Source organism: Haliotis asinina, chromosome 6, assembly GCF_037392515.1.
Source record: "Haliotis asinina isolate JCU_RB_2024 chromosome 6, JCU_Hal_asi_v2, whole genome shotgun sequence".
NCBI classification, from domain to species: Eukaryota; Metazoa; Mollusca; class Gastropoda; order Lepetellida; family Haliotidae; genus Haliotis; species Haliotis asinina.
In genome coordinates, this window is record NC_090285.1 from 19670096 (window position 1) to 19694112 (window position 24017).

The window sequence follows — 24017 nt, forward strand, 5'->3', positions numbered from 1 at the left end:
CCGCTTTCAGCAACATTCCAGCAATACGATGGTGGGGGACACTAGAAACAGACTTCACACACTGTACCCATTTGATCGAACCTGGCCCTCGGGGCGAAGGCTTTAACCTCTTGGCTACCGCCCCTTTTAGCAATATTCCAGCGGCTGGATACATAAGAAGTGGGCTTCAAGTATTATACCCATGTAGGGATCCCGTGCCCTCGGTACGATGCAACACTATTTGTCCTGTACGCTTGTCAGCGATATTTCATCTTAGTGAAAACATGACCAACCAAGCAGATTATGGCCATGATATCTGCGTAGATCATTAGTCGTCCACCTGCCTTTGACAGCATTCACGATGTATAGGCAAGCAGATAGGGATTAAGCCACATGCAATGACTAGAGGTCACAGAAACATTTGCACCTCGTGCAGACACGTGTTTGGAACGAGACTGTGAATTGTAAGGGGCCCTTCATAATTTATGGCGCAGAAGATAGGGGTGTGGAGATGAGGGGGGGTCACCGGTTTTGTACGTACGTTGTAAAAGAGGGGGGCGTGGGATGACTGAAGTTCTGTTAAACATAACTGTGTGCGTTGATGCATGACGAGGCACACGTTGATTAGTACAAATGGTAAAGAAAGAAAGCGAGTGACCTATCCCTGTTGTAGATTTTCCCTGATATTACGTATTTACATATATTCAAAACACTATATTTGTAAGGAAAGACAAAATGTTCCGTCGTGAGTCTCTCTCTGTGTAAGTAGTATCATATTATGCAACATTAAAGAATACTCACAAGAATGTCCTCTGACTTAGCAAATCAGTGATAAAATCAACTCGGATACGAAAGGAGACCTGACAAAGTCTAGCGACGTCAGTAAAATCAAGGGCAAGTAACTCTAACCAACAAAATTTGTTTACAGCTGCCACCGTCGTTACATGATCATGTCGGCGAAGTAAACGTAGAAGCTTACAAAATACCTCGTGGGACAGCTGCTTACAAATCTAGTAAGTTTTTTGGTAGTGACGACTGAACTGACTAAACAAATTGTGATCTTGAATCAGTGTTTTAGACATGTCAGAAATGGAGTATTATTCTGAGTAATTCGCTTGACTGCACGGGTGATTCATAGCAAGAAATGGAACTTGACGTCACCGACACATTCAACATGCGTTTATAGAATTTGTCATCTGTTAACGTTTTCTGCAGAAACTTATGACTCGGTGAAAAGATAAACAACAGGAAGTTCATTAAGTATATTCGGCTCTTGTGGTAAAGGAAGGATGTTCAGGCAAACGAGTGTACGAAATCTTTCCTTATTACAATAAGTTCTCTGGATTTGAGTCCTGTTTTGGGAAGCTGTTTTCTTGTATTGTTCATTGACGTGGTTGTCGTGTCATATTTTAGTCACTGTATTTCTTTCTTGGGGATCAGGACAAGCTGTGAGTAGTGAGCTGACTCTTTTAAAGTTGAATATCAATGTACAAACAATACCGTGAATACGTTATGTATTTTTTGTCTCAGCTGTTTTGAAAATAAGTAGTAGTGTGTGTCTCTGTTTGTGCACATTTACACAGTCACCAACCACTGAACCATTCACATTTGTGATATTTACGAACTAATTTCACTATATTTCAGTGTAAACATTAAAACCCTAGATCTAGATCTCATTTGCCATGGGCACCATATGATTAAGTAGTCTACTATTTTCTGAACGTTTTTTGTATGTATCAGATGAATGACTGCTGGCTACAACAATTTGTGTTCACGTTTTGAACAGGCATGTAATTTGCTTTGGGACAAACTTGCATGGAGGCTGCACAGACTATGGAACAGAGATTGTATGGAGATCTAATGGAGGCTGCACAATGATCACGTGGTAGCCATGCAATAGCAATGTGGATATCAGTCGATTCTGCGATCCTTTATTTTTGAAAAGAAGCCTGTGTTTACCTCATGATCGCCACATGGCCTCCATGCGGTGCCTGTGCAATGCCACCTACGGGTTACTGACTTGTGAACTTCACTGTTTGACGGAATCATAGAGACTATGATGCTTGTAGAATCCTGTATGTAAATGTACAGGCACCACCTGCTGTTGCATGGCAACCGCATGGAAATGGAGCAAGGGGCAGTTTACGGGTGCTGTAGACCCATCGGAGGCCAAATGTGAACCAGGCATAACCATCACTTTTGTGTTTATACCTCCATAAGTTAAAAATACTGAAGGCAATTGTTAAATTCCCCAGATTCTGAACAATCCCTATGAAACAATCTTGGTTTATTTTTTAGTTAACTGGCTTAACAGCTTTCCACTGACCACAAACGAAAAGGTAAGAGATGGAGGAACTAGAGGAGAACTTGAGAAAACTTCTGCAAGGAGAGTCAGTCCCTGTATCGCTCATTGATGTCAGAGTAACAGATGCAGGTAAGTTGCACAGGCTCCTCAGTTTTGTGTATCTTTGGAAACCAGTGATATTTGAATCAAGTTCACCCTGATTAGTTTTCATTGTTTGTCATCTTATTTACATGTGCTTTCACCAAAGTGGTAAACATGTTAGACTTGCATCATGTCAGTTTTTCCTTGAACATTCAGCTGTCACGCTGCGATATGACTGGATTCCTGGTCATATGACTTTAAACCACTGTCACTCATTGACTCACTCAGTGAGACTAAGCTTGTCTTCTGTTCTGATTACTTTGTGGTGAAACATAGAATTGAAGAACTGAAGTCTATTGTACTCACGGGTGTTCAAGACCAAATATGATTTTTCTCATTCAATTTTGTAGCAGAGAAGCATGTACATTGACAATGACATTGTCATTACTGTTCAGCTGACTTGTATTCTGTTTGTTGCATTCAGTACCAGATATTCAGCCAGGAAAATCCCATACACCTAACTAGTGGCCCCCTCCAGACATGTGGTGAACAGGCAAAAGCCCCACAGGATCGAAACCCCATAGACAAAGGCGCCTTGGACAAAAGCGTTTTTGGACAAAAGCCCTATAGCAAAAATAACAAATGAGACAAAAAGCCACAAATTATGTTTTCTCAAGTTGGTGTGAGTGAGAAGGTGTTCTTAGTAAGTAGTTGGTCTTGAGAAGGGTATTCAAGACTGTAAAGCATTAACTGAGACACCTGAGTGTTATTTTTTTCAAAGTGGTCTTAAGGAGGAAAATACGTATTCAAATACTGTGTTGATCTTTGATGTTTCATATATACTAACATATACTGTTTTTGTCTTAGATGTCTTGGGCTTTTGTCTGAGATGTCTGGGACTTCTTTCTGAGATGTCTGGGGTGTTGTGGAAAAGGCTGTTTCTTTGCGGTGCTGCAGTCCTGTTTGGCAATCAGACATGTAAACATTGTTTTTTTTTCAGAATCATTTGTGCCGCTGACAAAGCTGACAGTTGGCTACATTGTGTGTGGTGTTCTCATCAATGACAACGCTGAGGTGCTGATGATGCAGGAAGCTAAGCGGTCGTGTTATGGAGACTGGTACCTTCCAGCCGGGAGACTGGAGCCAGGAGAGAACCTAGTGGTACGAGAGCTTACATCTGTCATCAGTTTGGTTTCTTTATTCTGTTGTTTAATCCTGCACTTTTTAATATTCTAGTTAAATGCAGAATGTAAATATTCCAGTCTGGACCAGACAATTCAGTGACAGCACAGGCATCAAGCTATGCAATTGGGATGTGATGACATGTTTCAACCAAGTCAGGAGCCTGACCTCCCGATCCTGTTAGTCATAATTTACGACAAGCATGGGTTACTGAAGATCATTTGAAACCCGGATCCTCATTGTCTGGATCTAGGCTTTTGATTTAGTTTCATCCGGGCTCAATTATTTACAAACCACGATATACATGTAGCCAACCAACAAACAAAAAGCAAAACCCTTTTCTAAAACTGAATAAGTGAAAACAAAACATCTGAAATTTGTGACAGTTCATTCTCCATGTTTAATGATGAGGTACATTTACCTCAAGAAACCATCCAAACATTCAGTATTCATAAACAATGACACTGTCCTTTCAAAGTATGAACATTTGTCCACTGAATGCAAACACTGGGAAAAAATCAGAAATAAAGTAGGCATTGCAAAACACTGAAAAAACGTTATCATAGTACTGTTAGCTTCGCGTTGCCTTGTGCTGGGTCATGGTTCCACTAGTCTGGGAATAATGCAATAACTCATTCTTCATTACCTAGGTGCTTGTATTCAAGGAATTTTAGTATGATGTTATATGTTGTCTTTTGTCTGTCACACTGACCATGACAACAAATTTCTATATGAAACAAACTGTCCACAATGTGACCATAATTTTGGTCATTCATGGAATGATTTCTCTGGGTTCTCTTTAATATTTCATGAAGATAATTTAAAACTGATTTTTTTAGCTTTAAAACTTCTTTATTTCAGAGGCTATATGTTAGTCTATGTAAAATTTATTAATTTAAGAGACTATATGTTAGTCTGTAAACCTTATTAATTTCAGAGGCTATTATGTTAGTCAGTGTAAAACTCATCAATTTCAGAGGCTATATGTTAGTCTGTGTAAACCTTATTAATTTCAGGGGTTACATGTTAGCCTGTGTAAACCTTATAAATTTCAGAGGCTATATGTGAGTCTGTGTAAACTTTATTAATTTCAGAGACTGTGTGTTAGTCTGTGTAAAATTTATTAATTTCAGAGACTGTATGTTTGTGTGTAACTGATGTTGTGGCCTGCTGGTTCTATGCATTGTCTCTGTATTACACAGGATGGCGTGAAGCGTGAGGTCAAAGAGGAGACTGGCCTAGAGTGTGAGCCGACAACACTGGTCAGTGTCGAGTGTGGCTCCGGGGTCTGGCATAGGTTCACCTTCACAGGCAGAGTCACAGGTCAATACACAGTTTGTAGGGCAATGTCAGGGCAGTTTTTAGCTCACCTGGACAAACTACCATGTGAGCTTATGTTGTGGCAAGTCTTCTATCATCGTTGTTTTAAACATTTCACAATTTTTATATCTTCTTCAAGAACTTGAAAGACTGAATTGAACTTTTGCCCTGTTTTCATAAGGGCTGCCGACAAATTTCTTTTTTAATTTCTTTATTTCTGAATTAAATTATTTTGGTACCTGGTAATCTTTAAAGATCTTTAACAATGTCTCTAATGTAGTACTTTGTCTGAATAACACTATTGTGAAGTATCTGTGATAGTTGTAGATGTATGATTCGAAAGTATGTTTTAACTTTGTCTGTATTACTGAAATAAAAAGTGAAAACATACATGCTTATTAAATCGAAAAGAGGACAGAATCACAAAAGGTCTTAAATTTAAGGGTCCATTCAAATAAAAAATTTCTGAATGATGAGGGCTTCTTTCACGAAACAACCTTTACTCCCATTCCTTAACACTACTCTAAGGTTTCTTGAGTGACTGACAGTCACCTTAGTGCTTTGAGAAAGGAGGTCCAGATGACTGAAATCTTTACCAAGAACCACAGTTGTTGTCTGAGCTACTCACTGGTCTGGTGAGGGTGTCATCATGGTGGACAGACATCAAACCCCCCAGGACTGAAGCCCCATAGAAAATAGCCCCACAGGACCAAAGTCCCAAAGACGAAAGCCCCATAGCAAGACTAACAATTATGACGAAAGTGCCTGATAATGTTGTCTTAAGTTGTTCTTGAGGGGGAGGTTGGTCTTGAGAAGGGGGTTCAAGAAAATGGGTTTGAAAAGGTCTAATTAAGACACTTAAGTGTTCTTTTGTTCAAATGCTGTGTTGATCTTTGATATTTTGTCTGAAATGTTTGGGGTTTTTGTGCAAAAGTGCTTTTCTCCAAGGGGCTTTTGCCTGTTGGGCTTCAGTCCTGTGGAGCTTTTGTCTGGCAGTTGATCATCATACATTTTGTCTGTCCTTGAACTGCATCATTGTCCGTTTGACCCAGCCTTTTCTGCAGTATTAAGGCCCTAAGTAAAGTCTAGATTTCCTCTGGTGCTGTGAAACTGAATTCTAGGGGCTAATATTTATGACTAAGGTTTGAAACATTAGCAGTGATGAAAGGACATTTGTAGTGCAAATCAGCAGTGTTCTGCTATATGCATCGTGTTCTGTTGTGAATTAAATGTTGTGTCCTGAATGTCCTCTTGTTTTCAGTACTAACTGTGAATGTGATAGTGGTTCAACTGACGATGAAGTGTTGAGCATGTCTGTGTCTCCTGTTTGAACATGTCAACATGGGTTGAGTTGTATTGTTGTTGCTGTTGAGAGAAGAAGTTGCTTTGCTTGCTGTTCATTGCCTGCTGCTATGTATGGACTTTTTCCCTGCTAATGAGTGAGAGAGTGAGTGAGGTTAGTTTACGATGCTTTTAGCAATGTTCCAGCAATATCATGGCAGCAAACTAGTTTTGTGAATTGGTGAAAATATCATAATTGATGACTGGTTGATTACAGCTGATCAATCTTCAAAAACTGATTTGCTTCATTTTTCAGATTTATGTATTCAGGTTGTTATTGCAGATGCATATGATATGATGCACCTTGATGTGATGACTAATATATTATGACTTTTCAGTTAAAGAGGAGTGAGTATTCTAACAATTAAACACCTTTTCAGGTCTTGACACCTTTGCAGATAGGTTCCACCATCAGGTGTTTCAAAGACTAAACGAGTTGTGCCAGTATCGTATGTGTTCGATTATGAGAAGATGTGATCAACTGCTTGGTCATTAGGTCACTGCGACCAATCTACAGTTGTTTCAGTTAATTGGAACACCACTTCAGGGAACACCAGAAATGGGTTTCAGTACTTTCATCCATATTTCCCATATGGGGATTTAAATGTTCTGTGGTGTGACTAGCGAACATTTTATCCACTGGGCTACCTGAATGGTTGTTATGAAGACTGGATGAGAGTGAATTGTGGTTGTAATTATTCTGTTATAAATGTTGTGATTTTGTTGTTCTGTTGTTCATAACCTGCTGTGAAGGAGATAGTTCATCTACATGGCTAATGAGCTGCTGTTCAGTTGCACACTTGAACACTTCTGTTTTGCTGTAAAGTAGCTGACTTGTTCATTAGGTCCTTAGCTCCAAAATCTATTTAGTTTATGAGCTGCTATTCTGTTGATCGTCTTTTATGTTAATAACTATTTTGCTCTGTTGATGAGCTAGTGTTTTGTTACTTACCTGCTGTTCTGCCAAAAATGTGCTGCTGTGTTGATGACTGCTGTTTTGTTGGTGACTGCTGTTCTGCTAATGACTGCTGTTCTGCTAGTGACTGCTGTTCTTTTGATGACTTTTTTTGTATATGACTGTTTTTCTGTTGATGAGATGTTGTACCATTGATGACTGCTGTTCCAGAGATGACTACTGTTCTGTCGATTACCTGTTTTTGTTGAGAAATGCTGTCCTGTTAAAAAGTTGCTTTTCTGTTCATGCTACTGTGAATATGCTGAGCAGCTGTTCTGTTAACTAGGTGATGTGCTTTTGCACTGTTAACCAGGTGATGTGCTCTTGCACTGTTAACCAGGTGATGTGCTCTTGCACTGTTAACCAGGTGATGTGCTCTTGCACTGTTAACCAGGTGATGTGCTCTTGCATTGTTAATCTGTAAATGACCTGCTGTTCTGCTGTTGACGTTACACTGTTTGCTCGTACAGGTGGCAAGCTGAAGTCAACCAAGGAGAAGGACTCAGAATCCTTACAAGGTCGATGGATGAGCATGGACACCATCAAGAGCTCAGAGACACCATTGAGGTAAGATAAGAAGTGGCAGTAACAGCATGAGTTATTGAGGTAAGACAAGAATGGAGGTAAGACATGAGATAATAGTAACACTATGAGTTATTGAGGTAAGACAAGAGATGACGGTAACACTAAAAGCTATTGAGGTATGACATGAGATGATGATAACACTAAAAGTTATTGAAGTAAGAAGAGATGATGGTAAGACTATCGGTTATTGAGGTAAGACTAGAGATGATGGTAAAACTATCGGTTATTGAGATAAGACTAGAGATGATGGTAAAACTATCGGTTATTGAGGTAAGACTAGAGATGATGGTAAGACTATCGGTTATTGAGATAAGACCAGAGATGATGGTAAGACTATCGGTTATTGAGATAAGACCAGAGATGATGGTAAAACTATCGGTTATTGAGATAAGACTAGAGATGATGGTAAAACTATCGGTTATTGAGATAAGACTAGAGATGATGGTAAGACTATCGGTTATTGAGGTAAGACTAGAGATGATGGTAAGACTATCGGTTATTGAGGTAAGACTAGAGATGATGGTATTTATCTTTCTGCCATGTTAGATGTATAAGAAATCATTTTATTTTTTTTTGAAGATCGGTACAGACTTCATGAAATGTGAACAAAATGGCGTCTGTTTCTCGACTGGATTTTCAAACATTGAAACATATTCCGATAAGCTTTAAACTGTATAAAAATGGTTAATTATGCTTAAGTTGAATGTGCAAACGATTCAGTGTGTAAAATAGGTAAGATAAAGCAGTGACGGCTGATAAGATAAAAGTGTACATAGTGAACTCAGAAACAGCTGATTGAACGGTTTTCATCATATTATGATGTCATATGCTTTTAATAATACAGCTTTTCGATGGAGAGTTTGGTGGTTACCATGGCAGCATAATATTTTTCAAGTTGTCACCCTTATGGGATTTTTTCAAGAGCGTATGAAAGATATTTAACACTTTATATAAACCTTGAATGCATTTCTCTAATTGTTTAGTTAATTACTTAAATGATCTAATGATAACATACCTGTATGTGTGTTTAGAGAGGAAAAGTAACTGTTTAATGAATGAATCTAAGGAATTTTCATGGAATTTCAGGTCCTTTGACATCCTCAAGCTGATCAAATGTACCCAAAACTACCACGCAGCAAGTGAAGGAGCTCGTCATCCAGCCACACTTCCTGCCATACAGGACCACTCCATCTTGATCCTCAGGCTTGTCGTTATCTTCAAACTGAATGGCAGGTACTGTCACCTTGTATAATTTGTAGAAATATATCTAACATATATCTGACATTCTGGTCAAAGAACTGCACATTAGGGATGTGAGTACCTGTATTACGACCTGCATATTAGGGGTGCAAGCACCTGTATTAGGATCCGCATATTAGGGTGCAAACACTTCTATTAGGAGATGCATATCAGAGTTATGAGCATTCATGTGCTGTAGGGATTCCATATTAGGGGTGCAAGCACCTGTATTAGGATCCGCATATTAGGGTGCAAACACTTCTATTAGGAGATGCATATCAGAGTTATGAGCATTCATGTGCTGTAGGGATTCCATATTAGAGGTGCAAGCACCTGTATTAGGACCTGCATATTAGGGGTGTAAACGTCTGTATTAGGACCTGCAAATTAGGGATGCAAGTGCTTGTATTAGGACCTGCATATTAGGGATGCAAGTGTCTGTATTAGGACCTGCATATAAGGGGTGTAAACGTCTGTATTAGGACCTGCATATTAGGGGTGCAAGCACCTGTATTATGATCTGTATATTAGAGGTGCAACCATCTGTATTAGGAGACGCATATCTGGAGATGAGCATTCATGTGCATTAAGACCTACGTATTAGAGCTGCAAGCACCTGTATTAGGACCTGCTTGTTAGGGGTACAAACGTCTGTATTAGGGCATGCATATTAGGGGTGTTAGCACTTGCATATTAGTAATATGAGCACCTCTATTAGGACCTTTGTATGAGGGGTGTGAGCACCTGTTTTAGGATCTTCATATTAGGGCTGTGAGCACCTGTATTAGGATCTTCGTATTAGGGCTGTGAGCACCTGTTTTAGGATCTTCATATTAGGGCTGTTAGCATCTGTATTAGCACCTGTACACAGGGAAGGGTACCTATATGTATGCCCAGTGTGAGAAATAGTTTTCAAATTTTATTATCCAGTTGTGCTAGGTCTGAAAGTTTACCCTCTGACATTATAGTTAGAGTGTCAAGATCAGAATGTACTTAAATTCAAACTATGAATTCCACTTTCCTGTGCAACACCGAGCCTAACAGTGACTGCTTTCACAGGTGTGTGTCACTGTCTGACAGTATACATTGCCTGTTTCCCTGTAAGTTACAGAGCAACTCATCGGTCCTTGGCAACTATAAACAACCAATTATACAGTATTATCCATGCACTGTTAACTTAAATATTTGTCTTCAAGAATAAGATATTGTCGACATAACACAGATTTCATCATTAAGCAGTAGTGCTGGGACACTTTGTAACGATACAATACTGTTTTGAAAAAAAGTCAGTACGTAATTATCTAGCCTCATGTAAGAATGTAGAGTTTTGATTTTTCCATGTGACTCTGATAAAATACCATGTACATCCATCATGATCTGTGAGTGGGAGTATAAAAGTCTTGTACTCCTGCTATGAAAGTCATATCACCCTGCTGCGCCTCGGTGACGACGAGAAGTGAGAAAAGCGTGCATCGACAAGCCTTTAGTAACGTGCGGTGCATTGAGGTCAAATGATCAGCTAGTGTCAACATGGCAGCAAGTCAATTTGATGCGTGTTGTTTTATTTTGATTTAGTAAAAACATTCAGCTAGATAAATGCGTCATCACATCGTGTCGAGGGAAATACAGGGTTTTATCAGTCCCTCGTAAGGACCTTACAGCCTTACTCGGGACTGATAAAACCCTGTATTTCCCTTGACACGATGTGATAGCTTATAATGTATCACACTTTGTAAGTACATTAGTGAATCATCCCAGCCCAATTAAGCAGCCAGTATGATGAACATTTTTATCAGGCCATAATCTTGCATGATTTAAAAGTGTATTATATCTAAGTGGGAGAGAGTGATATGTTTACAAAAGGACTCCATGAAAATTCATTAGTCAGTGAGTGTGGAGATTTATTGGCTCAAATGGAGTTTTACTGGCCAAGGGATAGTGGGCTGGTAGCTATGTCACACTGCATATTCTCAGTAATGGTTTTCATCCCACCCTTCTGGATGAAATGGACTCTGTCTGTGCGTCCATCAATGTGTGTGTCCGTGCACATTTGTCTTTTCCAGAGCAGATCTTTAAAACTGTTCTCTATTTCTTCACCACACTTGGCACATTTATAGGTCTGGTGGTGTACTAGTGCCTTTTGGTAGTGTTGGAATTCTGGATTAAATATTTTTGGCATTTCCATGGCAACAAGTTTGACTTTGACTCAAATTGGTGGTATTGCTCCTTTCTGGAGCAGAACTTCCACTTTGCATTATACACACCAAAACATTTGACATAATCATAACTTCTAGACATATTCATGAAGATTATTTTGCCATTGTGGGGGATATTGATGACTTTGTCTTCTTGTTGGTTATATTTTCAGAAAGGAACAACTTCTCATCAACACAAAGAATGGTGCCCACCTCCCTTGTGGGATGATTGCCCCCCGTGACCGAGCAGTGTCTGCATGTTGTAAGAGAGTTGTGAAGGTAAGAAGTCAGCTGAAAGGCTTTGCATTGTCTTGCACCTCGGCTTAGTTCACCTCCTTGTGAAAACATCATGAGTATTCTATAATGTACCTCTCCTCTCGTGGAAGGACATAGACCCTATTTCGCAACGCCATGTCTGATTTAAAGCAACAAACTCCCACAGTTTTGCATAGCATTATGGCAACTGTGTAAAGCATACCCAGGTAAGATTTCTACATGGCAAAATTATCCTTTGTTTTCTAAATTTCTGAATTATTTTGATGAGGCAAATATATTGTTCATGTATCAATGTTAGGATGAACAGTCTGCATGTTTGAATCCTTGATAAAGTATTAGATCAGACTCCAGGAAGATGATCAGTGCCTCTATCCTCACATGGGTACAATGTTTGAAGCCCATTTCTGGTGTTCTTTGTCGTGATTTTGCTGGAATGTTGCCAGCGTTAAAATAGACTCACTCAATCACTCACTCTGTTGTCATATTACTGAAATGATGCTTAAAGCAGCATAGAACCATTCTCACTCACACACAGACTTACTTCATGAAGCAAGAATGCTCATGACTTCATATTGATGTTATGATCTGTCTCCTATTTCAGAGCGCCTTTGGCAAGGCACAAGAAGTTCCAAAGGCATGTGGTTTGTTGTCTGTAGAGCATTGTGGGATTCCTAAAGGTGAACATGATGGTGTGTGTTACACAATCGTGTATACATATGATGGTATGGGGAGTGAGCAGACGCCCCAGATTAAGAACCCCAGTTACGAGTGGAGGAGTCTCCATGATGACAGTCTACACACACAGCTCATCACCCGGATACAACAGGACCAACTCGTTCCTTTCATTGACTTGCACTGAATAATATGTTTGTTGTTGTTTTAAAGTGCTGTCTGTGGGGACTGGATGAGTAAAGTTTGCTTTGTGTGTGAATCAGAGGACTGAACAAGAAGGTGGGGTGTAATGAAAGCAATTTATAAAATTGTAGTTGGTCAACCTTCTGTTCAGATATCTATTGTTCAGATTATCCAAATATTTTATCTCTATTCTGTTAGGATTAATTCCCATTTGCAACCGTATCTTTGTTTCGGATATGACATCAAGGTCAAGGTCTTTTATTCCTCCATTGGTGTGCACTCATGACCTTGGAGTCAACCACCAATCAGAATAATCCGTCGGAATTAAGGTTGTCATAACTGCCTCATGACAGCAAGAACCAGTAACAAGAAGGGAAGATTCTTAAGTTTGATGTGGGATGTCTATGATAGTTCCCATTTGCATTTTATATCTGGAAACACTGAGTGAAGGATTAGCTTATGCTGCCCTTGTTTTATTCTGAAAGAACAGTGTAATTTGTTTGGACATCTTGTTTTACCATGTCAATTCTGAATCTATAGTGGCAGCTTGGTCCTAAGTATTTCTCATAATACAGTGGAAAGATAGCAAAAGACACTTAGTCCTAAGTTTGGCATTTCTATTCATATAAGCATGGAGATAGCTGGATTATCAATAATCCTAATACTATGGATAATCCAGGATGGACCCACTGCACCACATGAAATGGTTACAAAAGAAGGATGTCCAAGTAACAGAGATGGTGTTCGTCATCACTCCCTCACCGTGTTTATAGTGATACAGTTTTTGACAGACATGGTGCTGCTTCCCTTGTAACTGCTTCCATTATCTGTGTGGGATAATAATAAGTGAAACTACTGACAACGTCTCCTAAGGAATCTGCTGACTTGGAATGATCAGGATGCTGATTGATTCCATGTTTGTGTTAACAAGAACACAAGAAAATACAGACAATGCCAATTTTATGGCTTACTTATGAAAAGAAGCTATGAAGATGACTGATACTCACAAATGGATACAGAAGATGGTTAAGGGTACTCTTTGGTATGGACATTAATTAGGGGAATACAGGAATATGTTTGACTTAGAGAAATGTGACTGTTGATCGTAAGCTGTGTGAATTTTCATAAGTGGAAATGTGATTTTGTTGTCAGTCTTTAATTCATCTTTGTACTGTTGAGATGATGAAAGTTTTTTGAACACTCAAGTTCATCATGCACTTCATATATGAAGGGAAAACACAACATGGCTGAACACACACGAAGAGTTCAAAATGTTGCATCATTATTTGATTTCATGAGGTTTGCAAATAAGAAGAAATGGTTTTCATGGTAGAATGATGTATTCTCTTGAAAATGTTTAACGAGGATGTTTTGAAAGCATAAAAATACTTTTCATTGATGTACATCTTTTAAGTCCTCAAAATGTATTTGATATTTAACATAAATGCTGTATTCATTGAATTTTGACTGTTATCAACTATATTTTGTGGATTTTACTGTGCATTTTGTTCACTTGACAGTGAAACAGAGGACATCACTGTAATCTCGAGCATGTACTTGCTTATAGTCACTGTATAATGGACGTCTCACTAGGGCTGAGTACTCTCAAAATCTGTTCAAAGGAAAATACACAACCATACTGACGTTGTCAGTAAATTAAATGTTTTCTCATGTGAAGAAGGGGTGGTGGGGTAGTGTTCAGTCCGCAAACCAGGTTTTGATTCCTCACGTGGGCACAATTTATGACGCATATTTCTGGTGTACCCCGCCATGGTATTACTAGAACATTGCTAAGAGTGGCTTAAAACACAACTTGCTCACATGTAGAGATAAATTATTGCATTTGAAATTCTGAGTGCTGAAAGTCCCTGACATGGAACCTTTAATAACACCAGCAGCACCAGAATGCTTCATGCTTGTGAATGACAGAAACATTATATCATGGTGTTTTGCTTTGATTCATTGTTTCTGAAGCAGACAAATTCAGAACAGACCTTCGTACATGTACATCTTTGCAAGGAATGTAATGATATACTTAGCAGTGAACAATAGCAATTGTTTGCCCTGTGCTAGTCCCGTATGGGAAGCTGAAAATACTAGTTGTATTGTTCATAGAATTCATAAGTATCAATTATTGTAATAGTTGCTTCTGTGAGTAATAATTTATCCAAATTTCAGCCTTCATAGATTCATGCACACAAAGTGATCTCAGTGCAAAGATCAGCATAAGTCCCAAACTTGAACTTGTCTTAGTGCTAAGATAACTTTATGCAACAGAGCCCTGTGAGGTTGATTTGCAGGGACGATGTCAACTTCACATTTGAGTTACCTCCCTTCGATACAGATAATTGCAGTTTGCCAAATGACTGTTTCAGGGACTGTTCATAATTTATGGCTGATGGGGTGATGATGAATCTTATAGAGAAGCAAGTACAGTGTGAATGCCTCTCTTGCTTCACACAGTCATGCAATACTTCATACTGAAAGAATGACACAAGCTGATGACCAGTTTCATTACATAGAGATATTAGGGATCACTATTGCTTCCTTTTTGTCAGTAGTAGTGAGCACAAAGATCTCATTGTTATTAGATTGGCTTAAAACATAAGCATTTTTGAGCTGACGTATTTTTTTAAGATTTAAGAAAAATTGTGATGTTCATGCAAATTCTGAAAAATGCTACACAGAAAACTACAGTGTAAAGCTAAAGGCTGTAGTCATAGATATAGATAAAGACGTGTCTCAATTTCTATTCTATATTGCATCATTTTGTCTTGATACTTTTTTCTCATCAACAAATCATGCTACCTTTGAATCCGAGCAATGGTGAATAATGGACTTTCAGCTGAAGAAGTACATGTGCAATCGTATGAGCAAAATGAAGGCAATGCTTAAAAATATATAATGCCATTGGTCCATAAGAAACAAAAAAATATTACCCATTCATTTTTACCTTGATGTGTTCTGTAAAATTAAAAAGAGCAAGTGAGACAAATTATGAATTCATTATAATTCATATGTGAAGGTACATGTACGGTACAGTAGTGGTGTTCCGATGAGCGAAAATATTATTAAAAATCTATCATGAGAAGGATTGTAACGCACTTGAATGAAGTAAACTAACCATTAAATGAATATTCATGAACAAACAAGTGCTCAACAGTGTAAAGATATGTGTATTGTATTCTTAGTTTTATATTCATTACTATGGTAAATATTACTATATTACTGTAACCTGTGTATGAATAAATATTACATCTATATTGAATGTAATGAGATATACTGATAAATGTTTTTTCTTGCATGCATGCCATAAAACAAACATAAAAAATCCTGGGGGAAACCCCGAAAATTTGGTGATAACATTAACAATGTATATATTTTGATTATAACTGATAATCATAACTGATAATCATTTAGCACAAATGCTCCTATTATCTGTAGTGGATTTGGTTTCCTATTCTCAACAGTATGGTACAGCTTTGTCAGCTGATACTACTCAAAACATTTTAAGCAACACCAACAACCTGACGGTCTGTTGCACTGCTAATCAGCCTTTAGTGTAAACAATCATGTTATTAAGTTGTATGTATTTTTTTGCATGGTAAAATTGTTTCTAAGGGTTTTCTTTTCATCTGTACCCAGACCACTGTTTTTACTATACTTTGTAAAAATAAATAAGGGAAAACATAAAAGTACATTATTTCCCGAATTTCACTCACAGTGCGATACATACCTTGTGTCGAAACCTGTAAAGAATAAAGACACAGTCATGCTTTTCTGTGTTCCCTTATTCGTTTCCTTGAGTATATGTACAGTACACGGGGTCCATTTAAGGAAATCTACTTGCACCCTATGCAGCCTAAAGCAATCACCTTGTTGCACCAAATAAAGCCAAGCTGCACCTGCTGCTTAATATAAAATTTTATATACTACCAACCAAAAACAAGGAAACTGATGAAATGACAGTTAATGTGAAATTGCTCTGAATGTTCACAAAGTCAAATTTAAGCGTGATGTTCAATATCTGATGTGTCCACCATGTTGGGCAACACATTCATGACACCTTGATGGCATACAGTTGATTACTTTCCAGATGGTTGCCTGATGTATTGCCCGCCATTCAAAGAGCTGCACCAAGCGGGTCAGGTTGACGGGTGCTGGGTCCCTGGTGTACACCCTATGACCGAGAATGTGCCATAGATGTTCAACTTGGGACAGGTCTGGGGACTTGTAAGGCCAGTCCAATGTCTGCATGCGCTCTCGTCGGAGATTAGCTGTGACAATTTGGGTCCGCATAATCTTCTTGGAATTCAAAGTTCCTGCTGATGATTCTAGCCAGAGGATCCATGACAGGACACACAATATCGTCAACTTACCGCTGACTAGTCAAAGGTCCATTAACGATGACCAGAGCTGATCGCCTGCCATGTGTAACCCAATCCCACACCATGGCACTATCACCCCCATATCGATCATAGTCAATAATTGCCTCTCTGGCATACCGCTTACCGCTACAGCGCCAACAACGTTTTCTGCCATCTGTGAATCAGAGGCAAAACCTTGACTCTTCTGAGAACATGATGTAATAACGCCAATGGCGCAAAGCCCGTCCCTGACGCTCTCTAGCCCATGCCAATCTTTGGCGCTCATGTTGATCTGTAAGGGTAACACCCTTGAAAGGCCGCCTTGCTCTAGATGGGCTTGATAGAGCCGGTTTGTAACGACTGAATGTGAAATTCGTCTTCCAGTGAATGTTCGGAATTTATTATTAATGGTAGGTGCTGATTTGAACCTATTGCGTATGGCAGGTGCTGCTTTGAACCTATTGCGGATGGCAGGTGCTGGTTTGAACCTATTGGTCTCATTGCCACCCCGCCTCTCTGACGGTACTTGTCCCACAGGCGCGAAATTACACCTTTTGATTTACCCAACATCAGGCAACTTGACACGATGTCTCACCCCCTCCCCCCTCACAATTCTCCATTTTGTTTGTTCATTGAGATACTGTCTTAGAGGCATTTTTCAGCATGTGTTCAACTCTATTGCAATAGTGATTGTGAGTTTTACAATACGTTTACAGAGGTTAACTTCTGTATGCACGTGCATCATGTGGAATTTCACTGTCATTGGATGTTGCGTTCGGGTGCAACGCTACAGTAACGCACTCTTTCACATGGTACGCCACAGTAACGCACTCTTTCGCACTAGTTCCCTTATTTTTTGTCGATAGTATATAATGTTTGAGTTTAAAGACGGTTCATGAACAGTATCATAGCAGAAGAAACCTGTAGTTATCTTACTACCTAAACTTTCATGAACAGTAAGCCCTTCAGTCACTGCCCTACGACAATCAGAGTCGTTATTCCAAGTGACTTCAGCTTGAAAACAAAACGATGAGGAACTATCTTCCTTGAACCAACTGAAGATGACGGCCAGTGCTGACCTCTAAATTACAGTGGCTTTGTCATTACCTGTCTGACATTTCAAGAATTTTTATTATCGACGCCTCGTCTGTCCGTCTGTCCCTTATCCATCCGTCCGTCCGTAGTCATTTTGTTTCCGGAGCAGAACTCAAAAACCGTTCATAGTTTTTCTGCAAAACTTGGTAGATATATCAATAGGAACCTTAAGGGATGCCTTTTGCTATTTACAGGTTTTTGTGATTTCTTAGTTTCTCGGTTTCCATGGAATCGTTTCGGACTTACTCTCAAAAGTGAGAGGTGTGTTCTGTTTCCGGAGCAGAACTAAAAAACATCTTAATATCTGTCAGTAAAACTTGGTAGATATGTGTGGCAGACCCCAAAGTGGTGCCTTTTGCTATTTACAGGTTTTTATGTTGTATTATTTTCTCGGTTCCATGAACACATTGCGGACTTCGTTTCCGGAGCACAACTCGAAAACCATTTCATATCTTTCAAAATATCTTGGCAGATATATGAGACAGATCTTGAAATTGTGACTTTTTCTGATTACAGATGTATGACATTTATATTTTTCATGAAATTCATGGAACCAATTCAGACTTGGTCTAAAAACACAATACGTAACTGTTGGATGATTTGTCCTTTCAAATATGTGGGGGGCGGGGGATATGTCATCTTCTGATGACTCTTGTTTTTATTTCTTGATGATCAAGTTATTCATTCTATAAAGGTTGGCTAAAATGTCAGCTTCACAATGAATAAACTTAAAATTACTGGTTTGAATCCCAGAATAACTGCGACAATATTTCATGGTTTGTCAGTTCCATACCTCACGCACACCGTACTTTATGATTTTCTCCAAAATGGTGAACGTACATAATGTTTATATAACTGAGGTACTGTTCAAGGGGCGTTAAATAAAACTCACTCTCTGAGGCCTTGAAGAATTCAGTATCTAGGAAGGTCCGGGTTAGCATTGATCTTCAGTATCTCATGCTTGTAGTAACTAAACGCATTGGGTGGTCGGGCTCGCTTGTTTGGTTGACACATGTCATCAGTTCTCAATTGTGCAGATCGATGCTCATGCTGTCGATTATTGGATGGTCTGGTCCAGACTCGATTATTTACAGACTGATGCTATGTTACTGTTAAAGATTTGCCGTGACAAAAGGTATAAGAAATGCCCCCAGAACCAGCAAAATATAACACAGACAAGTCTAAAATATTCAGTAATATGTATTGAGCAAACAAAAGCAAGATACAAAGATTCACAATAGAATTTCCATGTCAGATCTAAAGCATTGAGTCACAAATATACTATCAACTCCCCAAAGTCTTGGTTTGAGAGTGGGAAACAGTGAATGTTACGCGGCGAGCGGTCGGGCAGCGGCCATGTAGGTCGAGTGTTGACAAAGGCAGGGAGCTAATGGTTAAAGCAGTTGCTCACATACAATGGTCGGTTAGATTGCCCACGTGGGTACATTTACTATCATATTGATGAATAGAGCATTAAAGAACAAACAGACAAGCTTAGGCAACAAACTGTGTGTAAAACGAACATATTAATATCCCCGTGCTACAGTTCTTGTGATGTACAGTATTCATTGTAACCATTGCTAGATTTTGCTTAAGAAAAACAGATTTAGATTTCTCCATTCCCCCGAATTGCATTCGCAAAACATCGGTAATTTACGTGCATCATGCGTAAGTTCATGTTATTCGAGATAGAGGATTACTACCACGAAGTACCGAATGAGTTGCCACTGGTAACGGGGTACATTGAAAATAACAGATGAGGCTCTAATGAGTATTGTGTAAACTGTCGGGTTATTGTCCCGAGAAGATATTAGGTTAGAGTTGGTCTTCTGCTAACTGCACGTGCCGTTAGAGGCGACTAACGGGGATTTGGTCGTCAGGCTCACTGACTTGGTTGAAACATGTCATCGGATACCAGTTACGTAAGTCGATGCTCTTGCAGTTGATCACGTGATTGTCTGGTTCAGACTCGATTATTTACAGACCGCCGCCATATAGCTGCAATATTGCTAAGTGCGGCGTTGAACAAGGAAGACACCAACTGTATAACAGTGAACACGGATACAACCCATACTGAAGTACTGAAATAGCATCTCCTCTCATTGTCACTTCCATGAATTGTTTCATCAGGGAAAATGAAAACAAATTCTTCTGAATATAAGAGGAAAACCACAGTGAAAGGCCATAAACCGTCAGTATCTGAAGGTTTGCTGATTTCATGGACCCATTCCTCTCTCTGACTTGTCGACTTTCCAGGGTTAGACTCGTCTCCGAGGTACGTGATTGATTTGAGTCTGCGCAGCGTGTGTGAAACCCATTTGTGGTGTCACCCATACCAGTGCAGGTCCGGGGTTAGATGTGATCTTCAGTAATCCATGCTTATCGCAAGAGGCGACATGGTTGACGTAATGTCATCGTAATGCTAACTACGGAGATCTATGCTCATGCTGTTGATCACTGGATTTTCTGGTAATATTCAGACCGCTGACATAGAGCTGATGTATTGCGGATTGCGGCGTAAAACTAAACACTCTTTTACTCCGTTCTTCAGAATATACCTTATCACTTTTGACGTAGAGGCTGAACAAAGTTGTTCATTCCATGCAAGTTCAGTCTAAGCTGTATGTAGCTCACCAAAAAGGCAGCAAAACCACTGGTATGGATATAGAAGAAAGTGTAAATAGACGATGAGAGCGATGCTCATGCCATTGACCTCTGGGTTGTCTTGTCGAGGCACAATTATTTCCAGACCTCCGCCATATAGCCGGAATAATGCTGGATGCGGCGTAAAACTAAACTCACTCTGGTGTCACCCACCGTTTAATTGCAGGAGTAGTTGTTGACTCGTGAAGGTCCGGGTTAGAATTATCTTCAGCAACCCGTGTTTTTCGTAAAGTGGCGCCTTACATGATCGAGCGTTCAGACTCGTTCGATGTTTATGATGCTGACCACTGGATTGTCTCACCCAAACATACATGCATACATTACTTGCAGACCACCGCCATTCAGCTGGTGAACTGCTGAATGAGGCGCTAAACAACTAACAAACGAAACAAAATCATCTCGGCTCGGTTTATATAGGATCATAAAATAATGGGGAGAATTTCATGCATTCAAATTAAACAGCATTTTATCAACGACCGCAGTCATCCATTAAAAGCGGCACAAAATCATTCTCACTCACCCATCGTAAGGGTAACCACGGAACGTGTAGACAGAATTTACTCTGAACGTAAAACACCACAATGTTCGCTCAGATCTGAGAAATATCCGATCACTAGTTCGAGTGAGTATGGTTTTAGGCCGCTTTAAGCAATATCCCAGGGATATACCAGAAATGGTCTCCACACATTGTTGCCATGTGGGGAACTGAACCAGAGTCTTGGCTCGACGAGCGAACGCTGTATCCATTAGGCTAGCCCACGCCGTCCTTCACAAGATGATATGTACATACTGACACCAAGATGACCCGTCATATTGACGCGCGTCATACAAATATGATCTTTGTGTTAAAGGTGTGTTCGGATTTCATTCGCTGAAAAAAAAATCTTTACAGTAACAAAGGCTGTCTGTGGCTAGTTCCAGATAAGAAAGGAATTTTAAAAGGTGGGAAACAAGATGACACATTAACCCCTTACGTGAGATCCTAAAAGACAGGCACAATCCATTTGCCTGTGGCTGTATACGTTATCACTGAAAACCCGATGTGTGTGTAGTGGGCTTCCTGGATGGTTGACGGTATTACATTTCTCTCGACAGTTAGCTATCTCCAGCCACGGCGTAGTTGTGGGAAAACCCTAGTTCGTAGTTCGCTGTGTCGTCATTATTTGTTATCGAGAAGAGTCGTTTGATGTCTGGGCTACTAGATTTCCCGTCGTATCCAAGCTTCGCATTACTGCTTGTAGTAATACCACGTCATACTGACGTCATTACCGTTATAATTTTAGTGTTAACATCACTTCTTGACGCAGTTTGTGGGTAATGCTCCTAACAGACACGCGTGATATGTACGCCCCTCATGAACACAACGTATTTCGACGATTACGAGAATGGAAGGTCAAGGACAAGAGTACAACTACTTTTCACAAAACACAAATAACATTAGCGCGAGGATGCGTGAAGTAATGTCTAAATACAAACTATTTATTTGAAACGGTACATGTATACTTCCGTAAGACACAATCGACACACTTTTCGCTACGTTACTTTGAAAATGTTGCAAATCCTATATCATGATTGTATACAATCGAGTCTCAATGAAATCAGACCCGTGAAGGTCCCGGGGTAGAATAGGCCTTCAGCAACCCATGCTTGCCATAAAAGGCGACTCAGCTTGTCGTAAGAGGCGACTAACGGGATCGGGTGGTCAGACTAGCTGACCTGGTTGACACATGTCATCGGTTCCCAATGCGCAGATCGATGCTCATGTTGTTGATCACTGGATTGTCTGGTCCAGACTCGATTATTTACAGACCGCCGCCATATAGCTGTAATATTGCTGAGTGCGGCGTAAAACTAAACTCACTCACTCACTCAATGAAATCAGGGAGCCTATATAGAGAGTTTTATAGAGTATCCCTGATGAAATAAACCTGTGGTTGAGGTCGTGAGCAACAAACCTCTCATTCGGAACAAGAAGACCTGCAATGAATCACGTCAAGGAGCCTGACCTCCATTTACTTTCAGAAAACATGAATGAGGCTTGTGTGAGTCCCCTAATAAGAGTTAAGGAGTTAAACTGACAGCAGGGCATAGTAAAGCAGGCGTTGAGCCTGTTTGTTATCCAAACCCAATGAAAGTGAATGAATACGATTTTACGACGTTTTTATTCCATTAATATCATGTTGGTGTACCCAAGATATGTGTATCACACATTGTATGTTGTGGCTTAATTCTATTTGGTGAAAAATATGGACTGATCAAATAATTTTGAAGAACTATTTCGTTTTATAATTCTGTCTATCTCACGTGGAATGAATGTACCGTAGAGTATCGTACCGTAAATACTTGAAGAAACACCATATGCCTTTTTGAGTTGGAAAGTTTGCTTCTCAAGGCAGGCGTTATTTTTAATACATGATTACACATCAGTGTTTTGTGATTTGTTTTGGTACTTCAAATGAATACCGCCCACAGGATGGACCTTAACATACATACGTAAATTAACAAGAAACAATGGACACAACGTTCTATACACGAAGATATGAACCAGTTTTTGTACATTCCCGTCGAAAACTCAATGCAGAGGATCGTAGTCTCCGGTGTTTATTCAGGGATTTACGATGTGCTTGAGATTTCGACTTCACATTCACGAATAGGGGAATTTGTGTTTAACCAAATGTACAAAACACACAATGCATGTTGGATAAGCTATATTTCATTCAGTGTTATCACTGGAAGTAAATGGCGTAATGCAACAGGCTGTTGTGACCACAGGCATTTCCGTTGCTGTTGCCGCTGACGATGACGTTGACGCGACACAGGAGGAAGTAAATTACACAAATATTACACTCTGATATATACACTAAACATGCTTGGCTAAGTGTCCATGGCCCAGTGGCTATATGACTGACTAGTAACATTTCGGGTTTGATCGGGGTCACATTCCGCGTTATCCCTTGACCCTTGTTGTTTACAATATTAACCCTTTCAGCGCCAGGTACAGCTGTATATCTTTTAAGACTAGTACAGATGAGTGGTGTAAAATTATTTCACTAGTCCCCAGAATTAGTAGCTAGCCCTAAATGTTTACATTTTTAGACAAAATTATTCAGATCCAGATTGCTGCCATGTTGGAACTGTGAGTGAGTGAGTTTAGTTTTACGCTGCCCTCCGCAATATTCGTATATGGCTGCGATTTGTAAATAATCGAGTCTGGACCAGACAATCCACTTATCAACAGCACGAACATCGATCTGTGCAAGTGGAAAACGATGACATGTGTCAACCAAGTCAAAGGGCCTGACCACCCGATCCCGTTAATCGCCTTTTACGACAGGCATGGGTCCTGATGGCAAATGTTCAAACCCGGACCTTCACGAGGAGTTGACGCCGTATTTCAGATGTACCATGTGGTGTCAGGTAATGTGACAAAGACCCGAAGCGTTCCATTGATGTTTACCACTGGAACATTCCTGGGGTGCATACCACGAGCACAGGCAGACAGACAAACCATGGTATAGGCTGGAAACTTGGATTCGAACCCCTGATAGTCTTACCCCGGCAAATAAATGTATACTACA

At 39.7% G+C, this 24017-nt stretch overlaps 1 protein-coding gene across 1 annotated transcript; it reads left to right on the forward strand.

Annotated features, from left to right (window-relative positions):
* Positions 1 to 885: 885 nt before the first annotated feature.
* On the forward strand, positions 886 to 16102 carry LOC137287463 (8-oxo-dGDP phosphatase NUDT18-like). The gene is made up of 8 exons (XM_067819773.1): positions 886 to 992; positions 2278 to 2413; positions 3366 to 3526; positions 4750 to 4870; positions 7634 to 7730; positions 8835 to 8981; positions 11356 to 11461; positions 12060 to 16102. The coding sequence occupies exons 2-8, from the start codon at positions 2326 to 2328 to the stop codon at positions 12315 to 12317; spliced, it is 978 nt and encodes a 325-aa protein (XP_067675874.1). The 5' UTR covers positions 886 to 992; positions 2278 to 2325; the 3' UTR covers positions 12318 to 16102.
* The last annotated feature ends 7915 nt before the right edge of the window (positions 16103 to 24017 follow it).

Bases quoted from the DNA above. Each gene is read 5' to 3' on its own strand.
- LOC137287463 (XM_067819773.1), top strand. From the start codon at position 2,326: ATGGAGGAACTAGAGGAGAACTTGAGAAAACTTCTGCAAGGAGAGTCA. The intron at 7,731-8,834 runs GTAAGATAAGAA...ATGGAATTTCAG, and splicing joins AGCTCAGAGACACCATTGAG to GTCCTTTGACATCCTCAAGC. The intron at 11,462-12,059 runs GTAAGAAGTCAG...CTCCTATTTCAG, and splicing joins GTTGTAAGAGAGTTGTGAAG to AGCGCCTTTGGCAAGGCACA.